The sequence below is a fragment of the Phyllostomus hastatus genome, unplaced genomic scaffold (genome assembly GCF_019186645.2).
Source record: "Phyllostomus hastatus isolate PE091 unplaced genomic scaffold, TTU_PhHast_1.1 phas_scaffold_317, whole genome shotgun sequence".
Lineage (NCBI taxonomy): Eukaryota > Metazoa > Chordata > Mammalia > Chiroptera > Phyllostomidae > Phyllostomus > Phyllostomus hastatus.
In genome coordinates, this window is record NW_025334023.1 from 5440003 (window position 1) to 5459296 (window position 19294).

Sequence of the window (19294 nt, forward strand, 5' to 3'; positions counted from 1 at the left end):
GGACTAATTGAAATGAAGAACAATTTGAGGGGAATCAACAGTAGAGTGGATGAAGCTGAGAATCAAATCAATAGTTTGGAATATAATGAAGCAAAAAACACCCAATGAGAACAGCAAAAAAAAAAAAAAAAGAATCCACCTCCCAAATGAAGGTAGTGTGAAGCCTCTGGGACAAGTCAAGCATACCAATATTCACGTCATGGGGATGCCGGAAGGAGAAAAGAGAGAGCAAAAAATTGAAAACCTATTTGAAAAAATAATAACTGAAAACTTCCCTTAACTCAGGAAATAGACATACAAGTCCCAAACAAGATCAACCTAAAGAGACCCACACCAAGACACATCTAATGAAAATGCAAAAGATTAAAGACAAACAGAGAATCTTAAAAGCAGCAAGATAAAAGCAGTTACCTACAAGGGAGTTCCCAGAAGAGCATCAGCTGACTTCTCAACAGAAACTTTACAGGCCAGAAGGGATTGGCAATAAATATTCAAAGTGATGAAAAGCAAGGACCTACAACCAAGATTACTCTCTTCAGCAAAGTTGTCATTTAGAATCAAAGGACAGATAAAGTGTTTTCCAGACAAGAAAAAGTTAAAGCAGTTCATCATCACCAAGCTAGTGTTATATGAAATGTTAAAGGGTCTTCTTTAAGGAAAAAAGACAAAAAATATGAACACTAAAATAGTTATATATATATATATATATATATATATATATATATATATATATATATATCAACAATTGAATCTAAAAAACAAAAACAAGCAGGACAGAAACAGACTCATAGACATAGAGAACATTTTATGGCTGCCAGATTGCAGGGGGTGGGAGGATGAGTGAAAAAGGTGAAGGGATTAAGAAGTACAAATAGGTAGTAACAGAATATCCATGGGGATCTACAGCATAGGGAATATAGTCAATAATATTCTCATAACTATATTTGGTGTCAGATGGGTGTGAGATTTAAAGGGATGATCACTAAGTTATGTAATGTCTAATCACTGGGACGTACACCTGAAACTAATACAATAATGTATGTCAACTGTAATTGAAAAATAAAATATTTTTAAAACTGCAGCCAGAAAAAGGTTCCAAACGAAATGCTGCAGAACTTACTAGAATAAACCAAAGGCTCCAGATCCTAACCACAGGAACCAGGCTTCCCCACGTGGAATTCTGCAGCTCAGCTCCACCTATCACAGGCCCTCGATGACAGCTTCTTCCAATCACTTATGTGTTCCCCCAGGCACACACCGAAGCCATCCGTGCTGGAGGTCAGCGTTAGGAAATGCCCACAGACATTCTCCCCTCCGCCACCTCAAGCTCGGTCACCACCACAGCCCACAGAGAACTCTTTTTTCTTGCCTCCCAAATCTTTTGAGAGAGGCAAAACTACCCCTCTGAAAAATGAGTTGTGGGCATCATATAGAAACAATAAATGTGGTTTCTAGTAAAAAAAAAAAAAAGAAAAAAGACAGAACTCTTCACGCTTGTATGCTGTCTTACTATTTAGAAAATGTTTTTACACTCACTGTGTCAAATAACAAAAGCCTACTGATGTTATGGGATGAATGCGTATTATAATTATTGACACTTTACAAATGAAGATACTGGGATTGAAATAAATAGGTAAGAGGGGAAAATATCACAGATTAAATAAATGTCAGAGGTTGGACTAAATCTAGGCGTCTAAGTCCTACACCTAAGTCTAGGTGTCTAGGTGTGACTAGTTTTTGTGCCCAGAAGTTATGGGAACTTATCTTCCTGGTGCTGGAACCCTGGGCTGGGTGGTCTGGTCTGGGGTTGGGATTGTTTGCTCCTGAGGTATCCCTCCCAATTTTTTTCCATCACATGTGAAGGTGAGACCCCTCATTCCACCACCTCTTTGCACTTCTGTGTCTCCACCTCTCCTACCCATCTGAATGAATGTGGCTTCTTTAAGTCCTTGGTTGTTGGACTTCCATAAGTCTTGATTCTCTGCGAATCTGGGTGATATTTGTTTTGTATTCTAGTTGTAACTTTTACCATAGTTGTTCATGGAGGCAAAGTGTGGTTACCTATGTCTCCATCTTGGCTGAGTCAACCATCTTCTTGTTTTAGAAAAGAGTTTTATTGAGAAATAATTCATATATCATACAATTCACCCATTAGGGTACAAGTCAGTGGCTTTTAGTATATTAAGAAAGCTGTGCAACCATCTCCACAATCAGTTTTAGGACATCTTCATCACACACAAAAACCCCATAACTCTTAGCCATAACCCCTTAATCCTATCTACCATGCCCCACACACAGCCCTTGATAACCACTGCTCTTTTTGTCTATGGGTTTGCCCATTCTGGAAATTTCATATAAATAGAATCACACAATGTGGTCCCTTGTGATTGCCTTCTTTCACTGACACTGTTGTCAAGGTTCACCCACGTTATAGCATGGCTCAGGACTCCACTTCTTTCTGTTAGCAAGTCATACTTCTCTTATGGCCATAAACCACATTTTATTTACCTATTCATCAGATGATGAATATTTGTGTTGTTTCACTTCTTGACTATTATGAATAATACTGCTAAAAACATCAATGTACAAGTTTTTGTTTGGACACCTATTTTCATTTATGGGACACATGGCAACTCTATGTTTAACTTTCTGAGGAGCTGCCAGACTTCTTCACAGTGGCCACACCATTTCACATTCCCACCAGGAGTGGATGAAAGTTCTAATTTCTCTACGTTTTTGGGAATACTTGTTATTATCTTTATTTTTATTAAAGCTATCCTAGGGGATGTGAAATGATATCTCATTGTAGTTCTAGTTTTTATTTCCCTGCAGGCTAATGACTATGAGCATTTTTCATGGGCTTATTAACCATTTCTGTATCTTCTTTGGAGAGATGTCTATTCAAATCCTTTGTCCATTTTTAATTGGGTTGTCTTTTTGTTGTTCAGTTGTAATAGCTCTTTATATATTTGGAACAGTTATCTCCAATTTTGTGGATTATCATTTGTCCTTTGAGGTATAAAAGTTTCAAATTTTGATGATGCCTATTGGCCAGGAATCTTACTATCTTAGTAGTTTATCAGCAGAAACAATTCCAACTTGTTAATTTTTCATTTCAAAAGTCCTCTTTATCGCATGTAGAAAATTGGGCTGGATGCCTATTTATTTATAAATATCTTATAAGAATTACAGTTGAAAATGCACAATGTTGAAAATAATCACACACCTACATTGAGGGATAAGCTAAGTGGCTATGTATGTGGGAGAAGGTGGCAGGGCAGGATGACACCCAGATCATACAGCCCCTGTACCTAGGAACTTGACAACTACTATGTAAATGAATTAGCCAGAAAATGCAAGGTAAGCAACTTAGCCATCTCTCTTCTATCTAGACCAGAAAAGAGCTCACAATGAAGGTAGAATAGGAAAAAGGGTAAAGTTACCCAACACATCCTGCCCTTTCAGGCTTCCATACCTACGTGCATGCTTCCCCCACCCCTCCAGTGCCCTCCAGGGTTAGTGCCCTCCAGGGGTGCCCTGAAGCCCCCTCCCAATGTTCCAAAGGGAATCAAGCCATTTCTCTTCTGTGCCCCCAAAGCTTCAGCTCACCCTGTGTGGAGGATTTCATTTCTTGCTGCTGTGTGGGATTGAACTGCAGATCCTGGGTCAGTCTGCCTTTGCTCCTTATCTGCTGTGTGGCCTTGGCTGCTCTGGGCCTTTGTCTGGGCCTGGGGAAATGTAGAGCCAGACTGGCCTCCCTGCAGGAGCTGCCAGCACTGATGCCACAGGGTCTGGACCTGGCAGCTGTTCAGCTGGCACCTGCCAGAAACATCTCCCTGGCTCATCGAGAAACATCCAAGAACCCCAAGAAAAATGCCACCTTGGTTTAAATTCAATGGGTGCCTATAAAACATCACTTGGTCATTAAGAAGAAACAATCAACTTGGGCTGTGACCTGGGCGGGTCTGGGGAGGGGGCTGCAAACAGGGAAGGTGGGACTTGGGGTGGTGGCTGGGATGAGCACCTACAGAAGCGACAGTGGAGAACCCCCTTGAAGTGGGTGTGCGTGTGACCTGCCTCAGGGTCCCCCTGATGCTCAGCAGAGCCAAGCCCTGCTCACCCTCACACCCCCACATGTCTGGGCTCACCCACCACCTAGGTGCCCAGCCACCCCACAAGGGACTAGTCCTGTTCTTCCCAGCTGTCTGTGGGAGATGAGGGGCTGGTGGTGGACATGGAGGCCCCAAACCAGGCAGCTCCACTCTCTGGGATGACCACGTGGCTGCCCAAGACCGCCCCATGTCCCCAGTGGTTACACGACTCCTCAGTCAGCCCAGGATAAATCGGAGCCAGGAGGAAGGCACCGCAGTGGTCTGCCCTCCTGCATCATCATATATATAGATGGAGATACTGAGGCCCAGAGACGAAGTGTGAATAGGTGGTGGTCACCTCCTGGAACTCAGGTCACTGCTTCTACCATTGCTCTGCCTGATAGAAGGGGCTCCAGAGCCTTGTTTGGGCTTTAGTTTCCCTTCAAGGCCAAAGATCACTGGGTGGGCTCGGGATTATGGCACATTCCCAGTGGGGAATTAGCCATCAATAAGCTATAGAGATGCATCCCACAGCAAACTAGGTCATAGAACATGTGCGTGGGGTGAGATCTTTGCCTCTGACTCATGCCCAGGCCACTTATTTTCTGACTCAGGATAGCATAGGTTTCGTACTCCTTCTCTTGTCTTTGTCACCCTAAGTGACCATGAGGGCCCCAAAGAACACACCACTCCCCTCTGCCTTCCTGAAAGGCTGCCTTTATTTACATACTGATGTCCACCCAGCCACCCCGTTAGCAGCGGGTACTGTGAGGGGAGGAGGAGACAGACCCTGTATCACCCAGAGAACAACGAGCTCCAGCTGCAAGACCACAGCGGCTGTTTTTCCCTTGCCTGTGCGCTGGAACTGCAGCCTTTATAAAGGGGCTTGACCAGAATCTTATCCCAGAGTCGTAGTGGCTTTTCTGTACTCCTTTCTTGACCGATTCCGACTACCACTAAACTAGCGCAGAAAGGAAGCAGAAGAAGGTGGCAAGATGGGGCTAATTCTTCTTTGCAGACAGCCCAGAGGAGAAGGACATGATGGTTGTGGTAGAAAATATAAGAGATGATTCTTGGGAGGATTCAATAATGGAGGTCCTTTTGGGTTGTGTTTCAGAATGAGGGACCTCTATGGAGGAAATTGTTCATTCATCCACCTTCAAGGCAAGCACTGCTGTTTAAAGGGTGGCCTTCCTGGTGGCCTCCCATGTGGGGGTTTGGATGGAATCAGAATCCTTAAAGGGTATCAGCTGTCTAGTGTCACCCTTGCAGGCATCAGTGGTGTTTGATGGTTTTCTTGACTGGCTCTGGTTTGTTCTCTTTCTCCTCGGGGACTGCTGACAACTCGGCAGGTCGTACGCTCTTGGCTATGGCTGGGTAGAGGGGTTTTACAGTCCAAGGTATTTCTGCAACTCGGGAGGGTGGCTCTACAGAGACATTTTTTAAAGCTCGTTTCTTACTTTTTCTCTTTTCGAGGCTTATATTCTCGGTATCTGTGGGACAGAAAACACAAAAACACAGATGCCTCACATGTCGCTTCTTCAGTCTTTGCTGAAGATCCTAGTCGTCTTTAAAATGTCAGTCCCTCACCTGCCATCTCAGGTTCTTCCCCCCTATTTCTTGCCCTAATGCAAACTTTATACAGATTTTATCATGGTCCACCAGTTCGGCATGGTACCAAAGTTTAAGACTTCAGTCTATTGTGTGAGGTTCTAGCCCCCCATGGAAGCCGCCAGAAGACAGAAACTGACATCTGCTTAAAGTTCATGCATTTCACAACCACTGCTTCCAAATCAGTTTGAATAGAAAAATGAATAATCTCCTATTAAGATGTTAACTTTTTAAGTTCAAATCCTTTGTCTTGTCTGTCACTATATGCACAGTGCCCAGAAGTGTCTGTCATGCAATAATTTTTATTTAACTGACTGACAGAAAAATTAGATGGTGGAGTTATCTTCTACTAATGGAACTAGAAAATGGACTCTTACCAAAGGCAAATTAAAAACTGGATAACATATGAAACCAAGAAAACATCTTAAATTATAAAACAATTTACAATAAGGGGAGGAACTATGGGGCCAAAAGCTAAAAGAGAGAATTCAAAGAGGTAAGCCCAGAATTCGGTTATTTTTGTGCTGAAGGTAATTGATTTTTTTAAGTTACATTTTATTAATCATCCTATTACAGTTGTCCCAGTGTTTCCCCCTTGGCCCTGTTCCACCCAGCACCCCTCACTGCCTCAGGCAATGCCCACACCATTGTTCATGACCGTGGGTCATGCATATAAGTTCTTTGGCTGCTCTGTTTCCTACGCTGTACATCCCCATGGCTATTCTGTAACTGCCTATTTGTACTTCTTACTCCCCTCACCTCTTCACACATTTTCCCGCAACCCCTCCCATGTGGTAACCATCAAAACACTCTCAGTATCCATGATTCTATCTCTGTTCTTATTTGCTTAGTTTTTAGATTTAATTGCTTATAGATGTGTAATTATTGCCATTTTATTCTTCATACTTTTGATCTTCTTTTTTAAAATTTTATTACTTTTTTTATTGTTCAGTTACAGTTGTCCTGCCTTTTTCCCCATTGCTCTCCCCTATCTCATCCCCACCCATTCCTACAGTCAATCCCCCCACTGTCCATGCCCATGAATCTTCTATTCATGTTCCTTTGCTTGCATCTTTCTTTTCTTTCCCCCATTACCACCCTCCCCCCTCTCCTCTGGTCACTGTCAGTTTGTTCTTTATTTTATTGATTATGCTGTTACAGTTGTCCCATTTTTTCTCCCCTTTATCCTCCTCTGCCCTGCATACCCCTCCCTCCAGCATTCCCTCTTCCCCTTAGTTCATGTCTATGGGTCATACATCTAAGTTCTTTGGCTCCTCCATTTCCTATACTATTCTTAACCTCCCCCTGTCTATTTTGTACCTACCAATTATGCTGCTTATTCCCTGTACTTTTCCCCCAATCTCCCCCTCCTCCTCCCCACTGATAACCCTCCATGTGATCTCCATTTCTGTGATTCTGTTCCTGTTCTAGTTGTTTGCTTAGTTTTTGTTTTTGCTTTTGTTTTTTTTTTTAGATTCAGTTGTGAATAGTTGTGAGTTTGTTGTCATTTTACTATTCATAGTTTTTGATCTTCTTCTTTTTCTTAGATACGTCCCTTTAACACTTCATTTAATAAGGGCTTGGTGATGATGAACTCCTTTATCTTGACCTTATCTGGGAAGCCCTTCAATTCTAACTTGACTTTATCTGCCCTTCAATTCTAAATGATAGCTTTGCTGGATACAGTAATCTTGTATGTAGGTCCTTGCCTTTCATGACTTGGAATACTTCTTTCCAGCCCCTTCATGCCTATAAGGTTTCTTTTGAAAAATCAGCTGATAATCTTACGGGAACTCCTTTGTTGTTAACTGTCTCCTTTTCTCTTGCTGCTTTTAAGATTGTCTCCTTATCTTTCACCTTGGTTAATGTAATTATGATGTGTCTTGGTGTGTTCCTCCTTGGGTCCATCTTGTTTGTGACTCTCTGAGCTTCCTGAACTTCCTGGAAGTCTATTTCCTTCACCGCAATGTGGGGGAAGGGGAAGGGAAGTTCTCCTTCATTACTTTTTCAAATAAGTTTTTGATTTCTTGCTCTTCCTTTTCTCCTACCAGCACCCCTATAATGCAGATGTTGGAATGTTTAAAGTTGTCCCAGAGGTTCCTAAGCCTCTCCTCATTTATTTGAATTCTTGTTTCTTCATTCTGTTCTGGATGAATGTTTATTTCTTCCTTCTGCTCCAAATTGTCGATTCGATTCTTGGCTTCATCCACTCTAGTGTTGTTTTCCTATAAATTGTTCTTTATTTCAGGTAGTATATCCTTCATTTCTGATTGGATCTTTTTTATGTTGTTGAGGTCATCATTAATTTCCTTGAGCATCCTTATATCTGTGTTTTGAACTCTGCATCTGATAGACTGCTTATCTCCATTTTGTTTAGTTCTTTTTCTGGAGCTTTTATCTGTTCTTTCATTTAGGTTATGTTTGTTTGTCTCCTCATTTTGGCAGCCTCACTATGTTTGTTTCCATGTATTACACAGAGCTGCTATGACTCCCTGCCTTAGTAGTGAGGCCTAATGTAGTAGGTGTCCTGCAGGTTTCGGTGGCACAGCCTCTCCTATCAGCCAAGCTGGGTACTCAAGGTGCACCCTTTGTGTGGGATGAGTACACCCTCCTCTTGTAGTTGAGACTTGATTGCTGTTGGAAGATCAATGGGAGGGATTTACTCAGGCCAGTCAGCTGCAAGGACTGGCTATGACTACTGACCATGAACCCCTGCCCTGCCCTTCATGGAGGATCAGCTGTGCTGAGGCGGGTAGTGGTGCTCTGATGTGCTCTATACCTGTCCACTGCATGTGCAGGATCTGGGTTTTCCTGGGTGGTGCAAGCTAAGATCAGCCCTCACCTGTGTTTTGCCAGGGACCACTCTGCCTGAGCTATAAAGCAATCTGAGATGCCTGCTACTTGTACTGGGCTTGGAGCTTCCCAGGCAAAGTCAAGCTTTGAATCTAGGCTGGTTGCTGCTAGTGATGGCTTGGGACCACTTAGCAAGAAGTATGGAGGTTGGGGACTCACTGAGGCTGACTATCACTTGTCTGATAGGATTTAGGAAATTGTGCAGCATGAGCTAAGACCAGCTATTCATATGGAAAAGCAGCTTGTATGGTCGCATAGGTTGGGTAGGATGGCATCTCTGGGGATCTTCAGGGCAGTGAAAACAGTGTTAGCCAGGTTGATGGACTCTCAGATATGACACGCCTGTCGGTGCTGTGGCTCTGTGTGGGGAGGGTGCAGGAAAGGGTCAATGGCCTCTGCCCACCTTTCTGTCTGGGAGAAAGCTGTACCCCAGGCTTGCCTTGATGCCAGACACTTCAGTTTCTCCCTGAATGCCCCACTGGTATCTTTCAAGCTGCTGTCCTGGTGCTGGAGCTCAGAGGGAGTGAGTCTGAGTGTCTGTGTGTGGGTTCTTGAAGAGGAACTGCTTGGGACTCCAGAAGTTTCTTCCACTGACTCAGTCCCTGGTGGTTTTGCAGCCAGAAGGTATGGGGACTTATCTTCCTGGCACTGGAACCCTGGGCTGGGTGACCTGGTATGGGGCTGGGACTTCTCACTCCTGAGATATCCCTCCTGAATTTTTATCCACCACACATGGGTGTGTCTGTGCCCCTCCTACCAGTCTGGATGGATGTGGTTTCTGGCCGGAGTTGTCAGACTTCCATTCAGTTTGATTACTGATGGTTCTGAGTGATGGTTGTTCTATAATTTAGTTGTAAGAGCTTCATCTTTTGTCAGCTTCACAGGAATAAGGGGATTTGTTTTTTATTGCTCTTAAGTTGACTTTGTAGGTCAATTCCATGACAACCAATATCTATGATAGTTTCTCTCATTTATGAATGTGGTATACTACCCCATTTATTTGCATCTTCTTTCAGTAAACGTTTGTAGTTTTAAGTAAAATGTCATGTATCTTTTTTGCAAGAACTTGCAAATTTTCCCTTAAATTCATTTCTATTTTGTACTTTCATGCTGCTGTAAATAATGTTATTTAAAATTTTTTTAAGTTATTGATTTCTGTATCCTGAGATATTGTTTAACTAACGTATGTTTCAGTAGGATTGTTGCTGTTTGATTCCTTAGAATTTTTTAAATGTAAATTATTGTATCTGCAAATTAAAAGTTTCGTTTCTTCCTTTATGCCTGTCATTTATCTTAATTAAACTGGCTAGGATCTCCAGCACAATGCTGAATAGAAGTTGTGAGAACAGGTATCCTTGTGTTATTTCTGATCTTACAGGGAAAATATTCATTGCTTCACCATTAAAAATGATATTGGCTTTTTAGTAAATATATTTGTAAATGTCTTTGATCTGATTGAGGAAGTTTCATCCCTATTCCTAGTTTGCCCAGAGCTTTTCTCATAAATTAGTGCTAACTTTTGTCAAATGTACTTTTTCTAGTTTATTTTGTGAATATGGTGAATTATATTGAGTAATTTTGAAATGACATATTCATCTTGCATTACTGGGATAAACCCCATTTGCTCATGATATATTATCCTGTTTAAACTGATGGATTCAATTTGCTAATACTTTGTATTTTGAAGTTTAAGTTCTAAATGATGTGTATATTTAGTTCTCCTAATGTTTTTGCCAGGTTTTATATGAGGGTATTGTTGGCCTCAAAAATCAGCTGGGAAATCTTCTTCTTCTTCCTTTTTTTGGAGTTAGCATAAGATTAGTATATCTCTTATACATTTGATTAGTGAGTGAAACTCTTTGGGCAATGGACTTTTCTTGTGGTGAGGTTTTTGATATACAAATGATTGTGATAGTGGGTTATTAAAATTTTCTATTTCCTCTCACAGTTCTGGCAAGTTGTGTATTTCAAGGAATTTGTCTACTTCATTTAATTTGTTAAATTTAATGGCATGGAAATGTTTGTAATTTATCTTTTTATGTCTAGGTTCTAAAGAGATATTACCTGTTTCATTTATCATTCATCATATTGGCAATTTCTCTTCCCCTCCTCCCTCCCTCTCATCTTGCTAATAGTATATCAATTTTATTTTTTTTCAAAGAAACTTTTGATTTTTTTGTTTTCTGTATTGTTAGTACCTTTTCTATTTGTACCATTGATTCCTGCTGTCTTTACTATTTCCCTCCTTTTCCTTGGAAAAAATTTCTTAAGGTAGAAATTTAATATGAAACATTTCTTCCTTTTAACATTTAAAGTTATAAAGTTCCCTCTAAGTCCTGCATTAGCTGGTAACCCACAAATTTTACTGTTGTATATGCATTATCCTTTAGTTTAAAATATTTTCTAATTTCCATTGTGATTTATTCTTGATCAATGGGAATACAGTTAGAAATACATTAATTTCTAGCATTGAGAAGCTTAGCTAGATATTTTAATGTTTATTTCTTATTCAGTTTTGTTGTGGGCACAGAGCATAGTCTAGAAGATTTCAGTCATTTGAAATTTATTTATTGAGACTATTTTATGGTTTTTCATATGATCTGTTTTTGCAAATGTGCCATGTCATATACATTTGAAAATACTGCATATTCTACAGTTGTCAGGTATATTGTTTTATGTTATTTAGGTCAAGGTGAATGAAAATGTTTTTCAGACACGTACATCCTTTCTGATTACTATATTTTTCTGTGTTCCATCTTTCAGGTACTGAGAGAGAAATGTTAAAATCTCTGACCATAAATGTCTTTCATTCAAGGTTGTTTCATGTGTTTTGAAGCTGTATTATTAAGTTCTGACCCAGTTATAACATAACCTTCCTGATATAGTGACCTTTTCATCATTATGAAACTTTAGTTTCCAATAATACTCAACATTTTCAAGTGTGTTTTTTTCAGATACAGTCATACCTCACTAATTGTTGGCTTCAGAACTTCTCAAACCCTGTACTCATCATATTTTGATGAGAAAAAAATGTTTCAGCATTTGGTGCTTGCTCACTCGGCACTTGCCCTCTGGCTAGAACTTGTATGAGTCACAGTGCCACCCCACAAGAGAAAATGTTTTATCACTCATCACTTGAAAAATTCTTTCGGTACTCATCGGTTGTGACACTTGTCAAGAGTTCCTGATACCGCTGTACTTCTTAGGCTGAGGTGGTTGTGGCGCAAGATGTTCTCTGTGTTGGCGGCTCTATTCCCTTCAACCTGAATGGAGCTGGACTCAGGTTCTGGCTTCTGTCCAGTCTTCCTGTTCCTTCCCTGATTCCAAACTTAGTCCACAAATGCACAGCCTTTCGATGCATTTTCTTTTTGCTTAGTTTAGGCAAAACTTGTTTCTGTAACACCAAACTAAAAACTTAAAAATAGGCAAACTTTTACATTTATTTTCTACTCTCCTTATTTTCTTATCATCATTTCAACATGTGGGGGAGTTGAGGTAAGTAAAGTTAACTTTTTCTAAGTTAATTTTCTAATCCTTCATTCAATGTGAATACATCTCCAAATTTTCCTTCAAAACTTCACTCCCATCCATGATTTCCTCACCATTTCCATGCTCTTCCCACTTCATGGCTGGATTACTGTTATGGGCTGAGCCATGTGCCCCCAAATTCACTATACTTGATGGGGCCTTTAAAGAGCTGATTAAAGTGAGGCCATTGAGGGGGCCCTGAGCCACTCTGACTGGAGGAGGGAAAATCTGGAGACAGACAGACAGACAGACAGACAGACACTGAAGACGCATGCGCACACAGAGGGAGGGCTGCGGGAGGGCCCAGCATGGAGGAGGCTGTCCGCAAGCCCAAGGCAGAAGGCTCAGAAGAAACCGAACCTCCTGACGTGCTCATCTTGCATTTCTAGCCTCAGAAAACGTGAGATAAATAAATTCCTGTTGTTTCACCCGTCCAGTCTGTGACATTTTGTTATGACAGCCCTGGTTTAATCATACAACTGCTGAAAACAATAAGGACCCTGGAATACAGCCTTCAGACCTCTTACCAGCCAGGACAGTGATCTTGAGACCCATGTAGCTCAGAGTCACCTGAGAACTCTCTGCCCCTCCAGAGAGTCAGGCAATCTCGGTTGAACCTTCAGTTTCACAGCAGGAAACACCACTGCCTTCCATTTAACTTACTCCAATTTCTGGACTCATTTTTTCACCATCTCTGTGGATCCGTTCCTGACTCTAAGCATTGATTGGATCGTTCAGTCAGCTGCCCCTGGTGCACAGCATCTCAGGATAGTCACCCCTGTCCACAGAAACTGAATTCCTTCATGACTTTGTGGCTTTACTGAGGCTCCAGGAGCTGTGTGAGGAAACTGAACCATGTGCTGCAGTCCCCTGCTTCCTGACGGGCTTTCCTGTTGCCATTGCACTGGCTCCCTGAACCCGTAACGCACTGTGTGGTTGTCTCCTTGTGGAAATTAAAGCCAGCTGCCCTTCCCCTTACTGGCCCATCTCACTTCTTCAGCCCCTGAGTTCTCCTGCTGAATAATAAATTATTATGATTCCACCCCTGTACGCAGAAGTCCAGCACACCGCTCCCTGGTTTGAATCTCACTTGCCATCTCCCGATTGCTTACACACAGAGCCCAGATTCCAGTCCCGCATTTCGGGACCTCTGCAGTGTCCCCCCCACTCTCCAACACTCGTGACCCGCAGCTGAAGCCCCGCCCATAAAGCACACCCAGCCCTGCCGGGCACAGAAGCCTCTCTGGCCTGGACCTGGGTGCTGGGCCCATGGTGCCATCTGCTACCCTCTCGTCTGCTCCTGCACTGTTCTCTGTGGGCCATCCCTCTGCTCTCTTGGGCCACCCTCTACAGACAGTTTTTTGTTATCTTCAGCCCTTCTCAGAGTGCCTGGTACAAAGTGTGATGAAAGAATATATGAACAAGTTAACAAATAAACACCATGTTCAAAATTTTCCAAGGGGGTCCCACTGCTTAAAGACTAAAGTCAAAAACGAAGCCTGATGTCAAGGGCCCTCCAGCATCTGTGCCCAGCCACATCTCCCAAATTCTCCCTGGTCCCCACCCTCAGTTTCCCAGACTCCCTCGGCCCCTGTCAGACACGCAAAGAGCAGACCCTGTGTCTCGGGGGCACTGGGCAGCCCTGGGCAGGCCTCGGGCATTACCTGTGGAACTGCGGGTGCTTTCAAAGACTTTTTGTTTTTTGCTCTCTCTCCACCTGGAAGGAAGCAGACCATCCTTGAATCTCACAGATCTCTTCCAGAAAAAACAATAATCTAAGGCAGTAGCCAGAAAAGAAACATTACCCAGTCAAGCTCTCACTTAAGAACTCGCACTTTCCCCTGCAAAGGAAAACTACAAATGAAGACGTGATGGGCGTGACGCGGCCCACACAGCGCGTCTCCTCTAGCTAAGCTCCGCTCCCTGGATGTCTCCTCTCGCACTGGAGCCTGGCAACCCTGTGGCCTTTTCCCGGCGAGGATTCTCCAATGCCATTTTCCTGGACAGAAACACACTGTTGTCTGGGGAGGGGCAGTGGTTTCCCTGGTCGCCGACAACGACGGGGCAGATCCAGGGCTAAGGGCCAGGCTTCCACGTTCACGGACTTGCTCCTTGCACCGCATCCCGCTGTGTCCCGGTCTCCACCCTCTGGCGCCCCTCAGTGGGATGGCACTGAGCCTCTGGCTACAGGCTGTAACTGAGTGCTAGTGACAGCCCTTCCCCCCAAATACTGTCCCATGCTGAGGAGGTGGAAGGGGTGTGAGGAGTTGCAGGCAGCAGGAGAAGAAATGAAGGGCTCAGATTATTAACCTGAGAACCTTGCTGAAAACTTGCCTCGGGGGATGGATTAGAGGAAGCGTGTTTAACTCTTTTCTTAACTTTCCACAAGAACCATTTATACTTTTATTTTGGGAAAAATTCATTTAAAATTATAAACATATACTTACCAATGAAAACAAAATATGGCAATAATAAAAATAGAAGAAACAATGTCCAGGAGAAGCCACGTGAACATATAGTAACCTGGTGTCTGCAAAACAGAAAATAAATCACTTTCAAGTCAAAGAACTTTACAGACGGAAGTGATGTTTGACCATATGGGCCAAGCCTCCCGCTCTGCTGCCCAGCCTGGGGCGCAGTGGAGGGGCAGCAGACCCGCTGGAGAAGCTTGTTCTGAGCGGGGGGCCTCAAACACAGAGAACGCCTGGGGCTACCAGCAGTCACCTCCCACGGTTGGGGGCTCTACAAGGGGTGGAAGGGCACACCTCCCCACCTCCCTCGACCTTCCGCACGGGGGGCCTGGGGGAGCCCAGAGAAGTCACACAGCAAGTCTGCTCGGAACCCAGGACTACGGCCTAAGTTCCGGGGCTCCCCTGCCCTGTGTGTTCATAGCACGGCTTCCCCAACCTGGCTGTGCGCCCAGATCTACCTGGGCAGTGACACAGGTCCCGGGTCTGCCTGCAGACCTCGGGAATGAGAACTCCTGTGCTTTTAACGAGCTCCTTGGGTGATACTGAAGCAACCCACCTGTGAGCTAGCATTTAGAAATCACTGTTCTGCATTGCGATGCTTCAGGTAAGTAGGCTGAAACTGTAACTCTCCCTGAACGTGCCCCCTCCTCCACGCTCCTGGGTCGCCCCTGTCCCAGAGCTCCATCTCCTGGGGCCTCTGGTGTGACTTTCCTAATTCCCTGGTGGGACCCTCCCTCCCCCTCCCCTGTGCCCCCTCCAGTGTTACTTGATGCTACTGGGTGGCACTTTTTACTCTTTCTTAGGCCATTCTCCCCCATCCCAAGGTCTTTCTTGGACTGAATCATAATATTAATAAAAATACTAGTCGTCATGATAATAATATGAACAATTAAAGAGCATTTACAGGCCCTAAGGAAGCGTTCTAAGCACGTTTAGGATATTTTCACATCGAATCCTCACAACAGCCCTGCTAGGCTGGTACCGTGGAAGCTCTAAACCAACGTCCACTAAAACTGAAGTTCTTACTGAGGCCCCCTGAGCAACACACCAGCTGGGGCTTTGACCTGCTCCAGGATGCGCACCAGGTGGGCATCACCGAGCAACGCCAAGAATAAGTTGTTCTTGCTTCTAAATGGCTTCGAATAGATCCATCTTTTGCATAATTTTGCAGTGTAATTAAATGTTACTGGAATTTCAGGGAAATAAAAGTATGTCATTTTCAAGAAAACTAAGTCAGTGAGTTGAAAAACTCAATGAAGAGCAGTAGGTCATTAGACAATAAACTGCATTTGAATTAGGTGTGAGTAGAATACTATAAGAAATGCGGCAGGAAGATTATAAAACTTTGGTTCACGAAACCTTATTCAGATTGTTTCTCCCTATGATGACATTCTTGGTCTGCTTTAATGAAATGAACCTTAGAAATCATAGCTAGTTCATCTGGATATTTAAATAAGCAAGAGAATACCAAATCCAATTAGCTAAATTATCCTCATAGACTCTGACTCTCTGTCAAAAGGTGGATGGATATTTTAAATTAAAAATAAAATGTGTAAAGCATGTGTGTGGTAGATTATAAAATGACCACAACATTCCTCCCAAAATGGAAGCCTGTGCACAACATGACTTTGCTGTTCCTTCCCATCAGGAGGTGGAGTGTGTTTCTCCCCTAGCCCACCTTGAATCTGGACTTGGATATGTGATTTTCTTTGGCCAATAGAACATTAGCAAGCAGCACACTGGGAGAACCTTGAAGAGTATGTGTGCATCGGGGCTTGACCTCTCCTGCGGCTGGGGGCCCGTTGCCACCAGGCGAACATGCTCAAGCCTTGAGGATGACCGACCCTGTGAAGAGACACCCACCCAGTCATCCCAGGGAAGACTCCAGACACATGAAGAAGGCCAGTCTAGATCATACAGCCTAGCCACACTGGTCCAGACCAAAGGAACCACTCTATCCATGATCATACAGACTATAGCAAATAGTCTAAGCAATAGTCTAAGCAACTCAGTTTTGGGTGGGTTTTCTTTTTCTTTAGGTAGGAAAAGCTGATGGACTATATGTCTTTTTTATGATTCCCCACTTCAAATTTTTCAATTAACAGACCAATGATCAGAGGAGACTGTGTTGGATAAAAGTGCTTCTGTGTACTGTTATCATTCCTGGCTTACAAATAAACAAACTGTGGCACAGCAGGTTAACTAACATTTCAAGTTCACACAATGAGTGATAAAGCCAAGATCTGAACCTGCATATTCTGATGCCAGAGCGTGGGCTGCTTGGGAAAGGCCTGGAGCCACTGGCCCCGCCTCCTGGAACAAAGTGACTCGGGGCCTTTAAAAACAGCGCAGGCCCGGTGTAGAAGAAAGTTTGTTGTATTTTTTTACTCACACACTTTTTTTTTTAAATTTTGAATCACATGAATTTATTATTGATTCAAGTATTAAAATGAAGTTTTACTTAACAAAGTTTTATTTAATATATCCACAGAGACAACTTTGAAACATTATTGATTTAGGGGGATAGGATTATGGAGGAGTGTATAGCTTTCTAATTTATGCATTTTTGTAATGATTGAATTTTATGTGACAAACAAGTTTTCTTTATAATCAGTTTCAAAAACAAAAAAGTTAGAAAAATATATGGTACACACATAATGGGAAAAGTACAAGGACAGACACGGGGAGAGGTTTCACCTTTGCCAAGGGACCTGCCATCCAAGGTTTCTTTCAGGGTCACCTCGAGAGAGCTGCTCAGGCCACCCGAAGAGGTTGGCAATTTTACAATGCCACCAGAGGGCCTCGACGCACTGCTGGCCCTGTGAGATTGTGTCCTCGACCCTGACCCCTTTCTCCTGGCCCTGAGCCTGAACTGGTCAGAAAAGAAGGTTAGTCAGGCTGGAGGACGGAGACGACAACCTGAAATATTTAGGCTTCTCTTGCCTAAAGCTTTAACTTTCAAGGCTGTTTGGAGTTTGGGTCAGTACTCTGCAGCAGACACACCTGATTCTGATTTGAGGCTTTTTGGTGTACTAAAATAAACTTTTAAAAATTATCTAAGGGTGACTAGAAAAGCTATGGGACCTGAGTACGATTTCATTCAGGGGAACAGAAAGGCCTAACTCACAGAGCATTTTAAAGTGGCAATGGAAGGAAAGTAAGCTGTCCTCTGGTGTGCGCTGCTGTGTCCTGTTTAGGAAACCTACCGCACACAGATAAGAAAAACAGTCTTTGTGGCAGTTAACCAGTTAGCCGGGCTCTGTCTAAGTGATGAGACTGAGCTAGGACTTTTACCCCAGGCCTGCAGGTCCCTAAGCCTCTGGGAATACGCAGTAGCAGGGCCAGAACGGAAAATCACTAGGTGACTGGACCATGACTCTCTTCTTCAAAAAACACCTTGTTCAGGACACACAGGTGTCACTTTGGAGTCGAGTACACTTGTTTTTCTCTCCAAACTCCATGCCGCTATCATTGTGCCATGCCTCTAGAAAGGTGGGGGCAGCGGTACCAAAACTCTTGGCTCCAACCTCAATCTGAATCTTGCATTGTGCAACAATGTACAAGAATCTTAATATCTTCAAGCTTCATTTCCTTGTGGGGATAGTAATAGTGGCAAATTCAGAGGGCTAAATTACATAATGCATGAAAAGAACACTGTAAGGAGTCAGTTAACGGCAATTATTAGAATAATACTAATTTCTCCCTCAAAATCACAAAAGGACCTGGGTGAGAAAAGGGAGATCACTACACCTGCAATATAATACAGGTCTGTGCTCTTAAGCAGTTCTCTAGACAACTGACTACACAGTGGGCAATGCACAGGTCGGGTAGGGAACATCAACTCCTACTACATCAGACTTGGGAGACCAATCTGGGCAATCAGCTCACCATGAAGTAGTAAGGGCGATTGATCTGCCTCAGGAGATGAATATTGTCTGTGGTCACTGAGTGAATCCTGGAGCACCATGCCAGTGAGAAGAGCCATGGCTCATTGACAAGGTACAAGTTGATGGTGATGTTAGCTGCTTTATAATCTCTGGAACAAAAACAGAACCCATGGGGGATTGACACTTAATCTTAGCCTCATAGCTACCATGTCTGTGAAAGGCTTAAATCACTAGGAGCACCCAGTCCTTAATAAACAACTTAAGATATGACATGCAGGCAGGTCCGTTTTGCAGTGAGAGAAAGGAACGGGTTGAATACCTCTGCTCCCACACCAACAGTGGCGCTAGTCAACTGGAGGGCCTAAGGGTAAAAACAAAAAGAGGAACAGAAAGGAAAAAGGAAAAGAGAAATGGAAGGAAAAGGGACAGGGAAAGGTAGGCAAAAGGGAAGCCCCATACGCAGTATTTGCTAACTTCCACAGTGTAAGTACTCCTATCACAGTCAATTTAAGCCACCACTGGTAAAACAGGTTTTCAAAGTTTCTGAATATTTAATAATTGACTCTCATAAGAGTATGAACAAGCTCTAGCACATCATTGGGTAGCGGCTATACTTGCTTCCATCAAAGCACTTGACAGCACACTCCTCTATCTGCTTTCATGTGTGTCTTCTTTACTTGAGTATAAGCAAATGAAAGGCAGAGACAGAATCTTATTCATCTTTGTGTATACAGAAGCTAGGGTAATACCTGCCTTCTAAAATAGTAATTGAAGAAATGAAGAAATGAATACCAATCTGGTGAATATTTAATTTCAAACATAAAGAATTTTTACAAGCACTAAGGGAAATGCA

At 43.1% G+C, this 19294-nt stretch overlaps 1 protein-coding gene across 1 annotated transcript in view; it reads right to left on the reverse strand.

Annotated features, from left to right (window-relative positions):
* Window positions 1-5092: 5092 nt before the first annotated feature.
* LOC123805340 (glycerophosphodiester phosphodiesterase domain-containing protein 4-like) overlaps window positions 5093-19294 on the reverse strand; it is a 95887-nt gene continuing 81685 nt past the window's right edge. The window contains 5 exon segments of the mRNA XM_045817814.1: window positions 5093-5341; window positions 5394-5584; window positions 13748-13800; window positions 14531-14613; window positions 18443-18590. Of these exon segments, the coding sequence (XP_045673770.1) occupies window positions 5093-5341; window positions 5394-5584; window positions 13748-13800; window positions 14531-14613; window positions 18443-18590 (724 nt within the window).